Raw genomic sequence first — 19456 nt, 5'->3', positions numbered from 1 at the left:
AGGGTGGGAAAAATGGGGGTCTGCTGGTCAGTGGGGCAGAGGACTTAGTGATTAGAAGCATGGCTGAGGTATTCATCATCTTTTCTATCTCAATTTTCACTTGCTAATTTCATTGAAAGGCTGGTTTTTATCATCATCAGTCATGGAAAAAAAAGGTCATGGAAACCCTAGCATCAGACTGAAAAATAAAGGCAAGAAACATAGCTGTCTTTAAGAACGGCAAGAAAGAGGATTCAGAGAACAGCAATCCAGTCAGGCTAGCCCCAGACCAAGGAAGGGTATGGAGCAAAATCCTTCCAGAAGATGGCCACACACGAGGAAGTGTGACATGGAACCGCCAGCACAAATTTATCACGGAAAAAATATGCTTGATTATCCTGACCGCTATCCATGACAAGACAACTGTAATTTGCTTGTATTCAGCATTGGTGAGAGCATGTCTGGAGTATTATGTCTGACTTTGGCTCCCTCATTCATGAAAGACCTTGACATACTGGAATGAGGTCAGTGGTGTGCCACCAAGAAGATTAGAAACATATGTTAGAAACATACGCTATACAGACAGGCTGCAAAAACAGGATCTGTTCAACCATAAAACAGAAGACTAAGGGGAGATCTTGTTGCTGTTAACAGTTACCTAATAGAAAGTTGTAAAGCAAATGGAGCCAGACTATTGGAAGTACAGGGACAAGATAACAGGTGAAAGACAGTTTGGAGCTCAACGAATTCCAGTTCCATGTAAGGTAAAGAGGAGGATCAGGGAGGCCTAATGCTCAAACAGGTTGACAAGAAAGTTTCTGGAATTTTGTCTATGGTGATACTAGAAATTCAGCTTCATGAGGCCCTGGACAGCATTACCTATTTGGCACTACTTTGATCAGGAGTTTGGGCAATTGTTCTCTGTGTCCATTTGAACACAAGTTACTCTTAAGATCCTACATAATTTAATGCAGCAACATCATAGGTAACATTATCCAAACAAGCTAGCAATACCAACCCATAACTTGCAATAGGTATTGCTCAGGCTTACAAACCAATTACAGGATATGTCTACACGTTTATACATTAATATGTAAGTAAAGGCAAGTTTACACTGCCCATGTGCTGAGGTGTCCTGAATCGAACCTTTAATTTAAAAAAATCTTTCTGAATATAAAGTTTTCTGCCCTAGTTAAAGGGCAAGCGAACAGTGGGTGTGAGGGGCTTGCATGGAGTTGTGTGGTACAGGATTTAGAAAGGAAGATACACTGTGTGGAATACCCTGATCCTCTACTAACATATTAGTCAGAAGAATAATTAGACCAGCCAGATTTAATATCAAAATTCTTCCTTGAGAAAAGGGCTGAAACTTCCCAGACTACTAACACAATATCATGCTTTCCTGTATTTTTAACATAAATCCTTATCTCACACTTTGTTTTCTTTATGTAAACAATGTGCTTGATTTGGCATTAAGAAAAGGTATTACCATAAACATTCATTAAGAACATATCAAAAATTCACAAAAGGCAAAAATATGTCAATGTCAAACATTGTAAGTATCTCTTATATAAGGATTTATGATGAAACTTTTGTTTCAGCCTTGCCCTTTTCAACAGGTAATCATTACACACTGTGACATTAAATAGTAAACAAAAGTATTACTTACTGTGCCCTACCCTGCATCTTCATTATACTCTAAAACACCCTAAAACAGTGACAGTATGAAGCATGTGACCTACTTACTGCAGTTTGTCTGGCTGTTTCTCATCTCACAGATAGAAGTTCCACATGGATCAGGACAGGAAGTACATCTCTGGTCTCCCTCCTGACAGAGAGTTTGACCTGAGAAAAATAGAAATTTACTATTCTAAAGTCGTACCAAACTAATAAACAAGACTGAAGCATTGTGATGTGAAAATACAGAGACTCATAACAATTTATTATTTTGTTTACAATGTTGAATAAATACCCTACAGCACTGAAAGTGCAGTAAGAAAGGATAAGGAAGGCAAGTGTGCAAAACTGTCCAAATGTCACTTTATCCCTGTCCTCAATATGATAACTTATATTCCCAAATCTCAATAGAGATGTACGGAGCTCTGTAAGCCATCAATCATGATCTTGCCTGCAGCAGAGCATGAAAGGTTATGTAAATTAGATTTCAAAGAGAACAATAGATAGTAATTAAAAGAATACTCTCAGGAAATTATTCTCCAGTGCCAGACAGTTGATCTTTCTCTCATTTCATGATTGTTTTGGTGGACAATAAAACTATCCTGAAAAAAAGTTGGCAGAGATGAAGCTTTGTTGCCCATCTTCGGTAATGAGAAATAATTATAAAAAATATCATACCCCAAAAGATGGGGGCATAACCAAAACCAGTACTTCATCTAAAAGTTTATGAACAAAATTCCTGGATAGTTAGCTTCCTTAACAAACCCTTTGGTTTTCTGTCTCATAGTTTCTTTCCAAGCCATTTAATTCGCTCTTCCAAATGGGTCTTGCAAAATTAGTAATTTATTACTCATGTACATACAGACTGAATAGTTTTGATTTTATCATTTCATCCTCCTTTGAGTGGTTTACTGCAAAAATTGCTTAATATTTCTACTGCATCCAGCCCATGAACATTAGTCACTTATTACTTCCTTACACTGTGGATACAGACAATGCTGAAGAAACCAGTATCCTATCCCAAAGAACTGATGCTGCAGTTATATTTTTCCTAATGCTGTGGGCTTACTTTCCCTCATAAATGGCTTCTATCAAAATAATGCAGATAGATTCTTCTGCTGTAGCAATTGACTAGGAGAAGTTGATTGCAAAATGGAACTGAAAGGAAAGGAAAAATCTCCTTATTGCTACAGCTATCATGAATCTTCACATTAAAATTCATTTTAAAAGTTTGTTTCATCTCCTTCTTATCCTATTGTAGAAGTTTCTCAACAACTTAAAACTCCCTGTTCTACAATGTAGATTCTTCTGATCATAGCACAGCCAACAATGAATTTCTATAAACACATTACCCTATGTTTTTAGGGAATCACAGAACCAGCTGTGAGTACATTCATATTAGATTTCTATTTTCACAGAATGAATGACAGAAGTAATGTTAATAGATGCCATACCTTACCTTTCCTGAAGGAAATTTAATTTCCCTAAGGCATGTAGAGAAGGAGACTGTTTTTCTCATTTGGACATAGACAATGCAATGTTAGTTTGTAATCCCTATATGCATATCTTTGTACTGTTACACAATGTCCTTGTATCCTTATACAGACAAGTGGCAATATATCAATATCTTGAATTCACATTTCTATGTCGATTTCTCATATTCATTGCACTTGTTACAAAATGACTATTCCAGATCACTTTAGTCCTAACTTCACTGCTTCTGTTAGACATTTCAGGTTTTTAACTTACACTAAATACAAAAAGTTCTCTGCTGCATATGAGCTAAGACACTTTCTCTAGCTGCTGAAATCAACTGCATATGCACACATGTACATAATGCAAAAGGAAGTTGCAAACTATAATTGTCCAGCTTTTACATGGACTGTGCAAGAAATTAAAGAAGTCCAAATTTTGTCCACATATTCTCAAGAAAATTTAGGATGCGATTGCTTGAAGGAAGATTTCTGCTCTATGGAATACTGCTAAATATCAGGCAGAGCTTTCTGCATTTCAAGGAGTACATAAAGGAAAAGAAGCAAACCTTCTCTATTAAAAAGCTTTGAGCATTGCAATTTAATGCTAAATGGAAAATTCTTTTAGTATACTGTGAGATTATTGACTGCATAATTATCACATCTTTCCAGTCCATCTTTGATTTTACATCTGCTCATTATATCCCCTCAAAAAAAAAAAAAAAACAATTTCTTAAATATCCGCAGAAACAAAAAGCAATGAGAATCACATTACTAACTTCTAGCCCATATCATGCATCAAAGTGTCAGTGAAATTCTCTTTTAGTAGGGATAAATAAATTTAAGAGGCTTAAGCTGGGTGAATTTTAAAAGTTGGAGCGTGTCTGCTTCAAGAATGCTCTGAATAGTTTTGTACTTCCCATTTCATCTCATACTGTGTTTCTCCCATATTAAAAATGATCATTTCATTATCAACCAAGAGAAAGAGAGAGTTGAAGATATTATAGAATAAAACTGAGGATGGACATCAGGAATGATGAAGAACACACCTGAGTATATTGTGAAATTAGGCAGTCAGAAATAAAGACAAAAATTCATCCTTCATTTTTAGATTGCCACAGTCCAATCTGAAAGAAATTTCTGGCAAGACTTTTTTTCATTATCTTCACTAATTATAGAAAAGAATGATGATTATTCGTATACATAAGGTTCTATTTTGGAATTGAGATGTTTAAACTAGAGTAGGAAGATCTCAAAATATAACAAGAATAGAGAATTTCTCAGACTGGTTTCTAAGGAAATAAAGCTTAGGAAATCATGTAGTGTAGCTATCTTTTGAATATGTTGCCCTATTACCACTATGCCTGAAAGCATTAAAGTTTTCTAAAAGAACTAAATTCCATTGTTTCTTAAAAATAAGTTATAAGAGAAATACATTAAAGATTATCTCACTGAAAGAAAAACTGCAATTTGAAGCTTTTCCAGAATCAAGACAATTACAAATGAACAATACTTTAAAATGCTGAAATCATGACAATCAAATGTATTTCATGACAAAATTATTTGGAAAATCATATTTCAGGGTTTCAGAAACAGCTTTCTTTCCTTTTCTTTTATACAGTCATTCACTACACTGAAAACTTAATTCCCATATAGTATCTTTTAGCCACACTAAATCATCAGTGCATTTATGAAAACTTCTTTTCTTTGACTTACAAACTCTGATGCAAATAAGTTTTTCTTGAGAAGGTTCCTCCCCGTATGATACAAATTCCTTTTGTATCAGTTTCTAACCACTTAGTGCAAAGTGGATATATATTCTTTATTTCAATAAACAGCTAATGAATTAGGTAACCAAATGCTATGATAAAAATATCACCTCAATTCTATCAATTTTTTAATATTTGCAAAGACTAATAATGACTAACAACTTTGTGAAAGCAGAGGCCCGACAACTTTGAAAAGTGTTATCTGAAAGGCAAAGAAAGTCTATTTGACAGACAGTTTTAGCTAATGGCACTTTAGAAAACAGACAATGCAGGCTCAGTAAGAATGAAATGAGGTATAACCTTACTTTCATTGCAGTTTTCTTCATCACTTCCATCTTTACAGTCATTATCTCCATCACACTTGAATGCACTAGGAATGCACTGTCCATTTTTGCACTCTGCCAGACCCTGACTATGACATGCTGGAAAAAAAAAAATGGTATCCTGATCATCAATTAATAAAGACCTCAATTATTTTGAACATCACAGTGAGGTAAATTTAGGAGGAGCTGATATGCTGCTTAGTACTGAAGGTCACTAAGCAACATTCATCATGTGTAGGATATGTCTCAACCTACAGCTGAGCTTTAATTACAAGGACTGAATCTGTATGTGTCACATACTAGCAACAGACTGAGATGAAGGCTCAGCTGTTTTCAAGAGGAAAAAAACCCATTTTTCTTGATATAAAAATCTTGCCACTTTTTTTTTTTTTTTGCCCACATATTTCCTGACCTAGATTAGTTTCTAGACAAAACTGTACAATACTGGTTGCAAGACCAAGCACTGAAAGGCAGCAAGATACTAGAATCAAAAGCTGCATAAACATGTGCTTTATGACAACTTTATTCATATTAAAACACCAGCTAGTTCTCCAATACTCAATTTTTGCAAACTGAATCACTATTCTTGTAGAGATCTTGTGCAGGTATACAGCATCGTTGTTGAAGCAGACAGAAATCACACAACATATGATAAATAGCATATAAACATACCATAAAGATGTACCAAACTCCAAATACCTACAAGTTAAAGAGCATGTATGCTTTCATTCATTATCATTACCAGGAACAGTACAATTAACTAAAGAATAATCTGTAACTGACAAAAAGCTGAAACTGACAAAAAGCTGAAACAGGGCAATGCTGGTACTTTTCAACATTACTAATAAACATTCAATTTGCTGCAACCAGAAAAATTATCAGCTAATTGCAAAATTGTGAACTCAAACGTGCTTGTGATCTTGCCTTACAAGCAGTATATAGGAGTACTTCTCATCTTAGATTTTTATTTTGATTCTTACAGAAAGAAAAAAACTCATTTAGACATTAAGAGAACTTACAGCAATTGATTTCATCTGATTTGTCTATACAGTCATGGTCACCATCACATACCCAGTCAGCTGTTATACATCTTCCATCTCCACACTGATGATCAGTCATTGGATTACAATCTAAAAGTAAAATAAAACAAAATAAAAAGTAAAAATCAAGACCAAAACAAACAAACCATAACTGGAGAATAAGCTACCATATTTGCATAATTTCTACTAGTGGACAATTAATTATTCTATGCATATAAGCTATGCCATTATACAAGTAAATTACAATGAAAGTTTTATACTCCTTCAGGTATTTATTTTTTTTTTTGCAGATTATGGTTAAGTATGTCTGAATTCTACTTAGTAAATTCTACTTAGATAGCGATGCATTCATCCCTTCTTTCAGGTGTATCCTGAGAGAAACCACATCTCTCTCAGTTGTTTCTATTTGCAAATAAGCATAATTCTAAGATACGGTTAATTTAAAGAACTTCAGATTTCCCATTGCATGCAAAAGTTTGCCATTAGAGAAAAATATTCTCTACTTTTTTTTCTTTTTTTTTTTTTTGGTAGGAAATTTTTTAAAAAATAACATTATTTAACTGACTTATTTGGCAGAAACCATCATGTTTTTGCATACAACCAGAATTTTCCTGAAGAATGATCTAAAAGAAAAATATTTCAATCTTTTTACTCTTTTTACTCAAGTGCTTCCCCAAATAAAAAGAAAATCATTTTATTTGGTAAGCTGATATAAGGAAATTCACATCATTAAAAATGTTTGATAGGCTTAAAGGAATAAGAATTATCTAGCTATACCTGCATTTTAGCTTTGGTGTCACAATTATTCTAAGTATGAAGAGTAAAGCATTGACCACATAGACATTTTAGAACATTTCAGCCAGTGGAAGTATAGTTGTAAAAATCTAGCAGTTTAAAAAGTAAATGTTCACAACTTGTATTAGAAGCAGAAGAAACCACCTCCTCTCTGAAACCAGATGAAGCCACGGCTCTGTGTATATTTTAGTCAGCATGTTACCATGCTAACCTTGATCACAAGCTTTTTTACAAAGCTTGGAGCACAGGCAGAGTAAATTCTTCCTTGTCCACAGTATAGTGTGGGGACTTACTTAAAGAATTGCTCAGAAAGTACTTGTAAGGTAATATTTAAGGATTAAGGTAAACGCTTGGCCATATGCATAAAGTATATTAAATAATGCATTCATAAATTATGAAGTTCAAAATGCCTCATAAACACAGACAAGTTTGCAGTGAAAAGAATTTGTACCAGTTAAATCCAGCAACTGTTGTTCTAGTTTGTGATTAATTTACTATCCCCAGCTCATGGCCAAATTGGCTAGGTTCATTTGTACAGTCTTCTTCAGCCAGTAAAGCCACTCTGGTTGACTTCACACCAAAATAGATAGGGAATACAGACACAGTCCTGCCTGCCACATGTCCCTTCAATCTCTTTTATAGCCTGTACAAAAAGTTAGATCTTAAATTGTATCTCAACGTTGAAATGGTAGGAGTCAGACTAATCATTACTAAAGCCTTTAATCAAAGCAGATTTATGAAAGAAAACACAAAACAACCAATGACAACTGAAAGTAATGAAAAGCCCTTCAGTATTTTTAACTGGAAGAAGAAATATAAAAGCACACTCAAATAAAAAATGTATTCTGATTTTTAGTTTTAAAATTCTCTATGTTTTTCCTAGAAAAGTAAAAATAAAAAATATGAAAATAATATTTCAACTTTTAAAGAATTATTTTAAAGATTTTAAAGAACTATTTTGAAGTTAACAGTTTTTCTCAGGTACAATACTAGGAGCATAAGCTAGAAAAAAATAAGGCTTTCAAAGTTTTCAAATATTTACGTATGAAGATTATTCTTTTTTATGGCAAAGCATTCTTCGCCTATAAAAATAAACATGGGCAGAATGACACATATATTGAGGCAGAATTTACAAAGTCAATTCAAAACAGAATTCAAAAGAAGTATAACTTCTTTCATCAAAACATGCAAATTCACAATGAAGATTGTGTAAGAACAGTTCAGATCTGAAACTGCTGGCATCACCAATGTGTACCCTATTATGTTTTACTTTGGCCTCAGTCAAATTCAGCCAAGCTAGAAAGAGCAACCATAACACCTTGAATAAGTTAAAGAGACTTCAGAGCCTTCAGGGATTTTGGATGAGGTACACACAAAAGCAGTGTTTTCCTTTATCCTTGCAGTTTCAGAGAATGATATTGGGAAAAAACAAGCAGACTTGACACATCAGTACCTGACTCTAAGGCTGGTGTCACTGGCAGAATTGAGGTTTTTTGTTTTTTGTTTTTTTTGTGTGTGTTTTTGTGTTGTTGTTTTGTTTTGTTTTGTTTTGTTATTGTCAGGGAATGATTACAAAGTACCAGGCCTGCTGCTGCCTGCTTGGATACACTTTCCTCAAAGGAAAATTTGAGGGATTGTATCCTAGTGAGGTATGCTTTTTTCTGCTCCACAGTATGCTGAGCATGAGTATCTTTTAACGTATTTGAAATGTTTCTACTCTAATGCATGCAGAATGAGGAATAAGCAAGTTTTCATTCAGTCCCAGAGATACAACATTATTGGTATAAGGGAGACTTGGAGGGAAGAGTCCTACAACTGGTGTGCTGTGATGGACAGCTGTGATAGGCTTTCAGAAGGGATAGGAAGGGCAAGAGAAGCAGAGGGTTGGCATAGTACGTAATGGGAAGGTTGGGCCGTATAGTACTTGTCATCACTGATTACACTGTTGAGAGTCTCTGTATAAGGATTAAGGATGAAAAAAAAAAAAAGGGATGTTGTACTGGGACTCTTCTGCGGACAACCCAGCCAGGATGATAAAATCGATGAATTATCCTATAAGAAATTAAAGGATATCTCTAGATCAGCTGCCTTTATCTTTACTGGTAATTCAGCTTCCAAGACTTTAACTGAAAATATCTTGCAGCTGACACAAATAAGTCCAGGAAATTCTTGATGCACATTGCAGATAAATTCTTGGTACAGGTACTAAGGGAACCAACTAAGAAAGGTGACTTGTAGAATTGTAGTTTGTAAACAAAAAGGGTCTTGTACATGAAATGACCATGAAGTAGTGGAGTTTCAAATCTTTGGTGACTTAAAAAATTGCTACCAAAACTTCAACACTGGGTATGGAAAGAGAAGACTTCAGGTTTCTCAAAGAACTACTTAGTAAGGTTCCCTGGGAATCTGCTTTTGACATACTAAGGTTCATAAACGAAGGTCACATCCAAAGAGCCATCTCTAAAAGCATAGAAAAAGGCAATTCCAGCATTTCAGATCAAGTAGGGTTGAAAGCCTGCTTGGTTGAGCAAGGACCTCCTTTTAGAACTCAGTCAGAAAAGGAAAGTTTATGGGTATTGGAAGCAATGTCAGGGAACAGGAGAATACAGATACATTGTTTGCCATTGTAGAGACAAAATTGATGCAGCCAAAGACAACTTAGAATTGAAACCAAACAGTATTGTAGGGAGACAAAAAGAAGAAATTTTTAAAGTATGTTAAGAGCAAAAAAGAGGATCAAAGGTGACATTGGTCCATTACTTTATGAGGTTTGATACTTGACAAATAGGGACAAAGATAAAGCAGAGACAGTTAATGCCTTTTTCATCTCTCTATTCAACACTAGTGATGGACCCTGTGACCCCTGAGATGGAGAACCATGACTGAGGGAATGGTAAACTCCTAGCTGATCTTATGCAGAATTTGCTGTTCCAGCTGAATGCACATAAGTTTATGGGCTATAATGGGATTCATCCAAGGATACTGATGGATGTCGCTTATCAGGAAACCTCTCGATACAGTCGTTGATCATAGTCAATACAGGTTAACCAGGGGAAAGTTCTGCTTAAATAACATAATTTTCTTTTGTGACAAGATTATTCATTTATTTGACCTGGGGAAGCAAGCAGATATAATCTCTATTTTTATTTTCTTTTTTAATTTATTTATTTTTTCAGTAAAACTTTCAATACAGTCTCTCACAGTATCCTTCTGGACAAGATGTCCAGCATACACCTAGACAAGTACACAATACAATGGATGAACACTTGGCTGACAGATCAAGCTCAAAGGCTTATACTAAATGGGTTTATATCTGTCTAGAGACCAGTTAATAGTGGGATACCCCAGAGTTCCAATTAAAGTTTTTATAACTGGTCTGGACACAGAAGAAGAGAATGAGGAGAGGTCTCATATCAGCCTACAGCTTCCTCATGAGTAGGGTGGAGGAGCAGGCACTGATCTTTTCCCTCTGGTTACAGCCGCAGGACCTGAGGGAACAGCATGGAGCTGTGTCAAGGAAGGGTCAAGTTAAGGATTAAGAAAAGGTTCTTCACTAAGAGAGTAGTCGAGCACTGGAACAGGCTCCCTAAGGCCATGGCACCAAGCCTGGCAGAGTTCAAGATGCATTTGGAAACTGCTCTCAGAGATGTGGTTTGAATTTCGGTTGGTCCTCTACAGAGCCAAGAGTTGGATTCAATGATCTTGCATCCAGATGTGGAGTCCTCAGTACAGGAGAGACATAGACATGTTGGAATATGCCCCGAGGAGGGCCGAGATAATGCTCTAAGGGATGGAATACTTTTCCTACAAGGGCAGGCTGAAAGAGCTGGGACTGTTCAGCCTGGAGAAGAGAAGGCTCCAAAGTGACCTGACAGCATTCTTTCAATATCTAAAGGGGAGCTAAACAGGAAAGAAAAGAACTGGTTTTATTTAGCCCCCTAAAACAGTAGCAATAGAGTATCCTAGCCTTATATTATCAATACTGCTAAATTTTTTTTTAAAATTAGAAAAGCATAAAAATTCCATTTACCACAGTTCTGTTCATCGCTAAGGTCTCCACAGTCATCGTATCCATCACAAACAAAGGTATAATTGAGGCATTTTCCTGTGTTACAATGAAATAAATCATCACTGCAGTCTGCAAAACAAAGTTTTGTAAAATGTTAACATGATAATGGAAGAGTTTCTTCTAAAACACAAACAGTGGAATTTATTGATTTAAACAAGACTAGACAGAGTTACTGTCTTATTTACAGGTCTGCAGCATGTACCAGTTTACTAGTTCATTAGAATCTAATATAGAAGTAAAAGAAAAACCATACACATTTTTAGACATATTTACTTTTGTTTTTACTGATAGTTTTCTGTCTGTATGATCAATACCAATGGGTGATACAAGTCCCTGTACCGTAAAAAGTGTATTTTATTTCTCTTGTTCTTCTTTCATCTTCCACAAACTGGTAAACACAAGGCAGTCATCTGGGAAAAATTTTGTAAGACAGTAAAGGGAGTACTCAAAATGTTTTCAAGCTGTTGAAGGAAATGAATTATGAAAAATACTAAGGAACTGGAACGTTTTGTTCTGGTTACAGATTCCATCTTGGTAAAAAAGGAAGGAATCAGATGAGATGGGAGGAAACTGAATGTCATTTCAATCTTGTTGACCAAGATGGTCATGACAAGATTTCAAGGCACAGATGATTTGACTGCAGGTTATATCTGAGGGCACTGAAGAACGCCTTTTCCAGTAATAAATGCACTGTTAGGAATTAATGACTAATAAATTAAGCAATATGTTGCAAGATGGGAAGAAATCAGAGTGTACATTGTTTCCAGAATGATAATTATACTCAAAATCTCACCGTGACCACATGTTCAAGGCTAAAACATTGTTCAACCATTTTGAAATTCACAGTCAACAACCTTATGAAGAAATATGTTAATTCTCACTGACATCGTCTACATCGTTATCATTTGCCTTGAGCACAAACCTGACACGAGTTATTGAAGAGCTTGTTTTTTAAGTAGCTTTTCCTAGATACGTGAAAGATTTGTTTTCTCATATTAACTTGTTTTCTCATATTAACTTGTTTTCTCATATTAACCAACCACACCCAGACTCACCCTTTGTGAATCAAATGTTGGTGAGTTAAACAAAAATAGTCCATTAATAGTATCATAGTCCATTAATAGTCCATAAATTAATAGTCCATAAATAGCATTCATTTCTTTGCTTTTCATTAAAGAAATACTTTTTCCATAATAGTGAAAAAGAAGTACAGTTTTAGCTTCCTAACAGTAAGGGAAGAAAAGTGCCCTGGTTGCAAATAAAGAACAAAATGTTTTATTAATTTATACACACAAAGTTATCAAGTAAGGTTGTGGTCCTCATGTGGGCTAGATTCCTAGAACTGTCCACCTGATGTGGTTGTTAGACAGAGCTGGAGATACACAGCTTTATAGACTTCCTTTGACTTTACATTGTTTTCAAATGATTAACTTTTCTCAACACAGTTTTGAGCCTGATGCCTTCTTATCACGGAATTCGTAGAATCATAGAATGGCCTGAATTGGAAAGGAACTGAAAGATCACCTCATTCCAATTCCCCCTGCTCTGGGCAGAGTTGACACTAGATCATTTTGCTAAGGGCCCATCCAACCTGGTCTTCTTAGCACTGACAGCCCTAAGCAAGTTTAACTTTTCTTTCTATGGCTGAGACCTGCAGTAAATCTCTGAAAAATATTCTGAGAATACCCAAAATATATGAATAGTCTCAGGTTCAACAAAAAAACACAGAGTCTAATTAAGAAAGAGTGGAGAACAGAAAGTAGGGTTGGTGGTGTCTGATCCTACTAGTAATAACTTTTGATTACATGCAGCTGCAAAGTGGGTGACCTAGTTTCACTGCCCTCCTGTAAGCTTTTTCTTCACATCTGGATTTTCCAGGGAGAATGTTAGGATACAGAATATCTAGGAAGATTAACTCTCCTACCAGTTGAAGCTATGCCACTGTGTGGACATTTTTACACAAGGTCTTTCTTGTACTGCATAAAGAAATTTCTCAGAGGACAGGTACCAGAGCATGGGTCTCACAACTCAGCTGTGATGCTTACAACAACATAATCAGGCTACCATTTATTTCCTCTTGGTGCAGGGCTCCTGCATTCAGGATTGCACAGTGATCTGGGTTTGAAAGAATTGTGTCCTTCTCAGTATAATATACACTGACAGGTTCAGAACTCTCCCAGAAGGTATGCAATGGGATTTTGAACCCTCCGCATCAAGGTATGCCAATTCTTCCATATCCTGAGCGAGTGCTCTAACTGCTAGGTTTCTCAAGGCTTTACCAACCTGAACTTTAGAACTTGACCTAGCATAATTTCTTGCCCTTCTGCCATAGAAGTATTCATGCTTTCTACTGATTTTACATCATCTTAGAAAGTCCAAATAGAATTTATAGCACAATGCAGAAGACAGTGCTGCAGGACATAAAACAGAATACTATAGCGAGGCCGTGAGCGTTCTAGTCAGTAGTTTAGGTTTTAAAAGAATAAAAGGCATGAAACAGTAAATACAAAAAAAAAAAAGAAAATATGTAAGTTCCAGTTTTATGTAAGCAGAACAATAGCCAGCTGAGAGTAAAATTCTAAACGTTACTTGTTTTGAATCTGCAACAGCATGAAGTACTCTGGCAACATTTACTCTAATTGATCAGTTCATAGTTCTGGCAGTTTCTGTCCTTCTGTTCCTCTTTCTGCAAATGAAACAAAGCTGTCTTTTTTATGATGCTTCACTGGGTAAGTTCACTTTTCAATTTTCATCCATACCCCCAGTCATGTTTACATCCATAACCTCTGTAGCTGAAGCAGTGACATTTAGAACATGGCAGCACTCAGGCCCACAGGGTTAAAAAAATATATATATAAGAATACAGATTTCCTTTCAAGGAAATAAATTTCACTTGGAATAAGTGAATATGGAAATCTTACGGTCTTAACATATATTTCCATCAGTGCACTGGCAACAATGCTTACTTTTATAAGAATAAAATGAGCGGTCTGCACTTTTCATCTATAATCAGGTCAAATTAAATTTTGTTAATGACAGGACAAGCCCGGTTTTCATAAACTTAAATACAAATTTGCATTCCATACTCCACATAAGTATATTTTCAAGATGGGTCTATCTTTTGCATTCAACAACCCTTACATCTCTGTTCACTTGTATCTTATATCACAAGTTCGCTATTGGATCATATATCCTTCTGACCATTAACCATACTCAAATTTGGCTTTAGGAATCTTCCATTTTAAAGATACATGTCTATTACACTGTATTATGTTTATTTTAAAGAAAACGGATAGAGTTCAGTATACAAATTCTGTCACCTCTAGGAGTAAATAAAAACATAATTCAACAAAGCACTCTATTCTATTCTATGGCATGCAGTGACACATGTGTAAACAACCATCTTTGACAATCAAAAAGAAACCAAGGCATCCTGATCACTCAATAGGTAGTGGGTTTCATCCTTTCATTAAACACAAGTGATGTTGGCCCGACCCCTTGTACCACCCTCTGGCATGCTGGAGGGTAAGAGAATGACATCGATGAAAATGACTGCAAGTGAATGAAATCAGCTTTTTGAGGATAAATACTGCCTTCCTTAGCTAAAAGTTCTTTCCATTAAATAATTCAAAGATAATTTCCTATAGAAAAAAAATAATAATTTGATTAATTTTATTTTCAAGCAAAGTTACAGGTCAATCATTTATATCAATTTGTAATACACATTGTACCATAATATGGGAAGTTCAGAATCTTAATGGAATTATTTTGCAGCACATTTTCATATCAGCAAAAGTAATACTAGTTATGCTTAGGTCACAAATACTATGTTTAAACCAAAATCCAAACAAGAATATTTCAATTCAGATTTTTACTGCATGTTTACAGAAACATTTTTCAAGATAATGTTTTTATAAAAATCTTTTGTAAGATATAATCTTTTATAAAATCTAAAACATTTTAATGCATCCAATTATACCAGCAACCTTCACCTTTTGAAATATATCAGAAACTGAAACAATGCAGAAAAGGGTGGGAAGTAAACACATGATCAGGGCTCAATTGTGGTAGAGAAACTTCTCAAGGGCAAAAGAGTACAAAACAGAACTGGCTGAAGAAAAGACTTCCTGAGCTGATTGGAACCAAACCTTGAATGAAAGACCCAATCTCAAGGCCACTGGTTTTGCCATGTAACTAATGGTTATTTGACAAAAATTCATCACCACTCAACACTTACCAGATGATATAATAAAATATATAGATATATATATCTGCCTATAAACTCTGTGTCATTTACAGATCGGCTTTCTTTTAAAGGTATTCTTGAATAACTCATGACTTTTATAACTCTTGATTTTTCTAATATGTAATGTTTTATACTTGCATTAGTAATTTCTTCTTTTCCCATTTCTAATGGAACTTGAAAGCCATAGCTCTCAAGTTGACACTGACAAAAATAAAAATATGCAATGTTTGCAAAAATACTTTCAAAAATAAAAATATGCAGTAGTTTTTAAATAGTAGAAAATATATAAAACTCCAGTCAAATAAAAGGCTTTTAAGCAAAAAGTAAGCTCTAGCCTTCTTCATATTGAGACCCGGAGGAAGCTGCAGCCATCCCTTGGAGTCTCACAGATAAAATCTATCATCAACTCTCAAAAGTGGCTTCAGGAGTCTTGGAATGCCCAGGTTCCTTACATCACTAATCAAAACAATTCCTCTGAGGGAAAAATAAACTGCACAGAAATTCAGTCCCATTTCTGATAGTTTTCAAAGTCTGAATGCACAGCACTGTTTTGTGGCATCATATCCTATTAGTCTCTACTTAGTCTATATGTTCCAAATTTTCCTTTCTTCATTTTTTTTCTTTTCATTGTTTTCATACTGTAAATTTGCTCAGCTTTTCTAAAGGTGGTAGTAGTCCTAGGATGTTCTTGTCAACACAGAAAATTGGTACTCTATAAACTGCTATGGAGAATGAAATAAGTATTAAGTATGTACAATCCTTTTTTTTTTTTTCCTCTACTGCACACTATACTGAGATTTATTTGAATAAGCCACATCCTGTATTGAGGCCAAGAGAACTTTCTAAACAGATGGTTTTGCTTCTGCTATAAAATGAACGCAAAGGGCTAGGAAAAAGACACTTAGCAGTTTTCAGTTCACTACTAGAACTGCATGCTAACAACTCATTTAAATAAGATGCCCCAAAATATTTATGATTTCCACATGGCTCCTTTCAGAAATAGCAGTTCTAAGCTGATAATGAAATCTGCTTCCAGTCATAAATTTTAACAGATCTAAAGCATTCTGCAGCAAGAGTGGCTTTCTCCCTGTCAACTGAGAAAGTCCAAATGTCAATATAAGCAAACACTGTGCAAAGCTCTTATCCTGTTCCAACAGACTGCTTTAGTTTTAGGCTTCTCTGAATGGATTCAATACTTCAACAGAGCTCTGCAGACCATAGGAACTTACTGCAATGGACCTCATCACTCCAGTCATCACAGTCATTGTAGCCATTACACTGCAGTTTCCCTGGAATGCAGATTCCACTGGCACACAGGAAACTCTCCTCTCCTCCACATAGTGCTGGAAACGAACAGAGAATTAATATGTTAGCTTTTAAATATGTACTAAAGAAATAAGCAGAAATTAAAGATATTTAGAAAATGTTTTAATTGATACACTTAGGCACCAAACTCCGAATCAAGCAAATTCAAGCAACTTCAAGCTAGCATTTTCATCTAAATTTTGTTATTTAAAAAAACAGGTATCTGGACTGAGTTTATCAGTGAGATTCAATCAAACTTTACCTCTAAAATGCACCTCTACAGAGCAATTCTTTTAATACTGACTTTAGGATTAAACCAGCACTTTCCATTAAACACATGCGTTGGATCAAATACCCGATTACCATTAACAACTAGATCTTTCCGCTCTACTTGTTCAGGCAAAACATTACCAGGTAAAAAGGCTTAACAGTTCATGGCACAGACGCTTTCTATAGGGGAAGGATTCTTCCAATCCCTTATAACTCTCAGAACACTAGAAGACAACCATCACTGCTATTGAATATATAGGGAATTGAGATATCTATAGAGAAAGAAAAAAAAAAAAAACAACACCAAAACCACAACCCTATAGCTTAGATTATCCAACAGGCGATGGGTTTGCAGAGTTTTAACATGTTTTTCTAAGCCTAAAATATTATTTTATCATACTCAAGGAAGAGGGCAGTCTTTTGTCTACTGACACACAAATCCTTGTTTGTAATAAAAACCTACCTGGATAATTTACATTTTTTTCCTATTACACTTCCATGTGAACTCTCCACTTGACCATGATTATGCAATAAAAATGTTATTTTCCATTTGTGTAATGGAGTTATGGTTCTTGAAGTGAAAACTACTTATGCATTTTATTTTAAAGGTTTCTAACTTTACAGGAAGGTGTTCAAAATAAGTAAGAGACACATGGTCTCTGAAAAAATGATAGAGAATCTCATTCTGTATGATAACATTACATTTCCTTTATTGTAATTTGATCTTTTTGTTCTTCCAGTCCTTATACCATGCACCTTCTGATTTCTGTGGTTAGAAAGCACTATAGGAGAAACAACATTCTTTCTCAATGTGGGCTCTAATTCCCTAGTAACAAGTGTTTATCTCACAGGCAGTGATATCAGGACGCTGTCTATGAAAAAGAAGGTGATATTAAAAAAAAGCATTTAATGTTGATATCGCTACATCAATTGACTTTGACACATTACATTCTTCTGAACTTGGAATTTTATACAATTTTCTGCATGTGCAAAGAAGAAAACAGCATAAGTATGACATGGATCAAAAAGAACTGTCAGAGGAACCACCTTGATTTGTTTCTTGATCTCTACCATCAGTACAGTTCTTTATTTATAGAGTCTGAAACAGTAACATTTTGTGTGAAAGCACCAGTATTACATAAGAGAAAAAAAGTTATAAAAAACAAAACAAAACAAAACAAGAATAGCTATCCATTTTTCTTAGAGTTTGGAAGAGCAAAAAGTCAGGAGTCACACATTCATTCCTGAATTACAGAAATAAATGTTTCCATGTGCTTGTAAATCACTCTCATTCTCCCTTCCTAATACTTCCTTACCCTATTTTGCTTCTATCCGTTCTGAGTTCTATTACAATCCACTTCTTACTTTCTTAAGAAGCATCTTAAGACACTTTCTAATGCGAATATCTCCCTGTTTAACTTGGGTACATTATAGGCAAACAAGGGAAAGAATGAAATTATAATTATAGCTGCTCTTCTCTAAGTTTTAGTACTCAGTAGCAAACAGAGGGAACTGTAAGAAAAGTTCATCTCACCTCCTGCTGTCTTCTCAAAGACCACGACTGGATATGTTTGGTCCAGTTAGTGTAATGATCACATGACAAGGAGAGCATATACACTGTGAATGATAGCTCCAATTAAATTAATTTCTGCTTTCTACTAAGCTTGTGCAGAAAGAGGTTTCTGGAAGGTTAACAATTTTATCATATCACCAAATATCAGATTTTAATAGAAAAGATAGAATCCCTGGCTTATACAGCAAAACAAACAACTCTATTGAAGAAATGATGTTAGATGAAAGGAACACAAAGGAACAAATCCTTGCTAACAGAAAAACAATTTGCAGTCGTTTGCTTCAGACCTTTGCTAGGAAGCTTTACAGTCTGGAAAATCTTCTGAAATACCTGATTAAATGTCACCAGTGGCAAAAAAAAAAACAAAAACAAAACAAAAAACAAAACAAAACAAAACAAAAAAAAACCACAAGTGCTTTACTTTACCTCCATCCACTATAGTATTAAAAATGTTTATGAAGTGCCAAGATTATTTACGTACTGTAGTTCTCAGCTAGATTACTGGAATGCCACCTATAGAGGGTTATGTAGGCAGGTCCCTGGAAAGCTGCAGAAAGCACAAACTGAAACAAATATATTATTTGCCTGCGTTTGAAGGTAGTAAATAGCAGTAATTAAGTACTGTATATCTATGAAAATGACTATGAAAAGTGCAGTGGTTTTTTTTGTTTTTTTTTTCAAAGTGAAGAGGCGACAATGTAGACTGTCTAATACTACGAAACAACTAGGAGGTATCAAACAAAATTGTCTTAAAAAAAGCAATTAGTAGTACTTTTTATTTCATGTCAAGATAAGTTGTAACACTTTGCAACAGAACACAATGGATGTTAAAATGCATGCATATTTGTGAAACAATTTGAAAAGAACAACAAAAAAATTTACAGTGGTTCAAAAACTACTGACAAATCCTTGAATATCAAACAGAAGGTAAATGCAGG

General features: G+C 35.0%; 1 protein-coding gene across 2 annotated transcripts in view; it reads right to left on the bottom strand.

Moving 5' to 3' along the window:
* Positions 1–19456, bottom strand: part of CORIN (corin, serine peptidase) — a 121961-nt gene that overhangs the window by 42085 nt on the left and 60420 nt on the right. For both annotated transcript variants that reach the window (XM_085223215.1, XM_085223214.1), the window contains exons 6-10: positions 16600–16713; positions 11086–11193; positions 6240–6350; positions 5203–5319; positions 1726–1824 (exon numbers count right to left, since the gene is read on the bottom strand). In XM_085223215.1, the coding sequence (XP_085079341.1) occupies positions 1726–1824; positions 5203–5319; positions 6240–6350; positions 11086–11193; positions 16600–16713 (549 nt within the window). The remainder of the gene's footprint in view (positions 1–1725; positions 1825–5202; positions 5320–6239; positions 6351–11085; positions 11194–16599; positions 16714–19456) is intronic.

This window comes from Meleagris gallopavo, chromosome 4 (genome assembly GCF_905368555.1).
Source record: "Meleagris gallopavo chromosome 4, MGAL_WU_HG_1.1, whole genome shotgun sequence".
Classification (NCBI taxonomy): domain Eukaryota; kingdom Metazoa; phylum Chordata; class Aves; order Galliformes; family Phasianidae; genus Meleagris; species Meleagris gallopavo.
The sequence above is the reverse complement of the archived record's forward strand: the minus strand, read 5'-3'. Positions and strand labels throughout refer to the sequence as shown.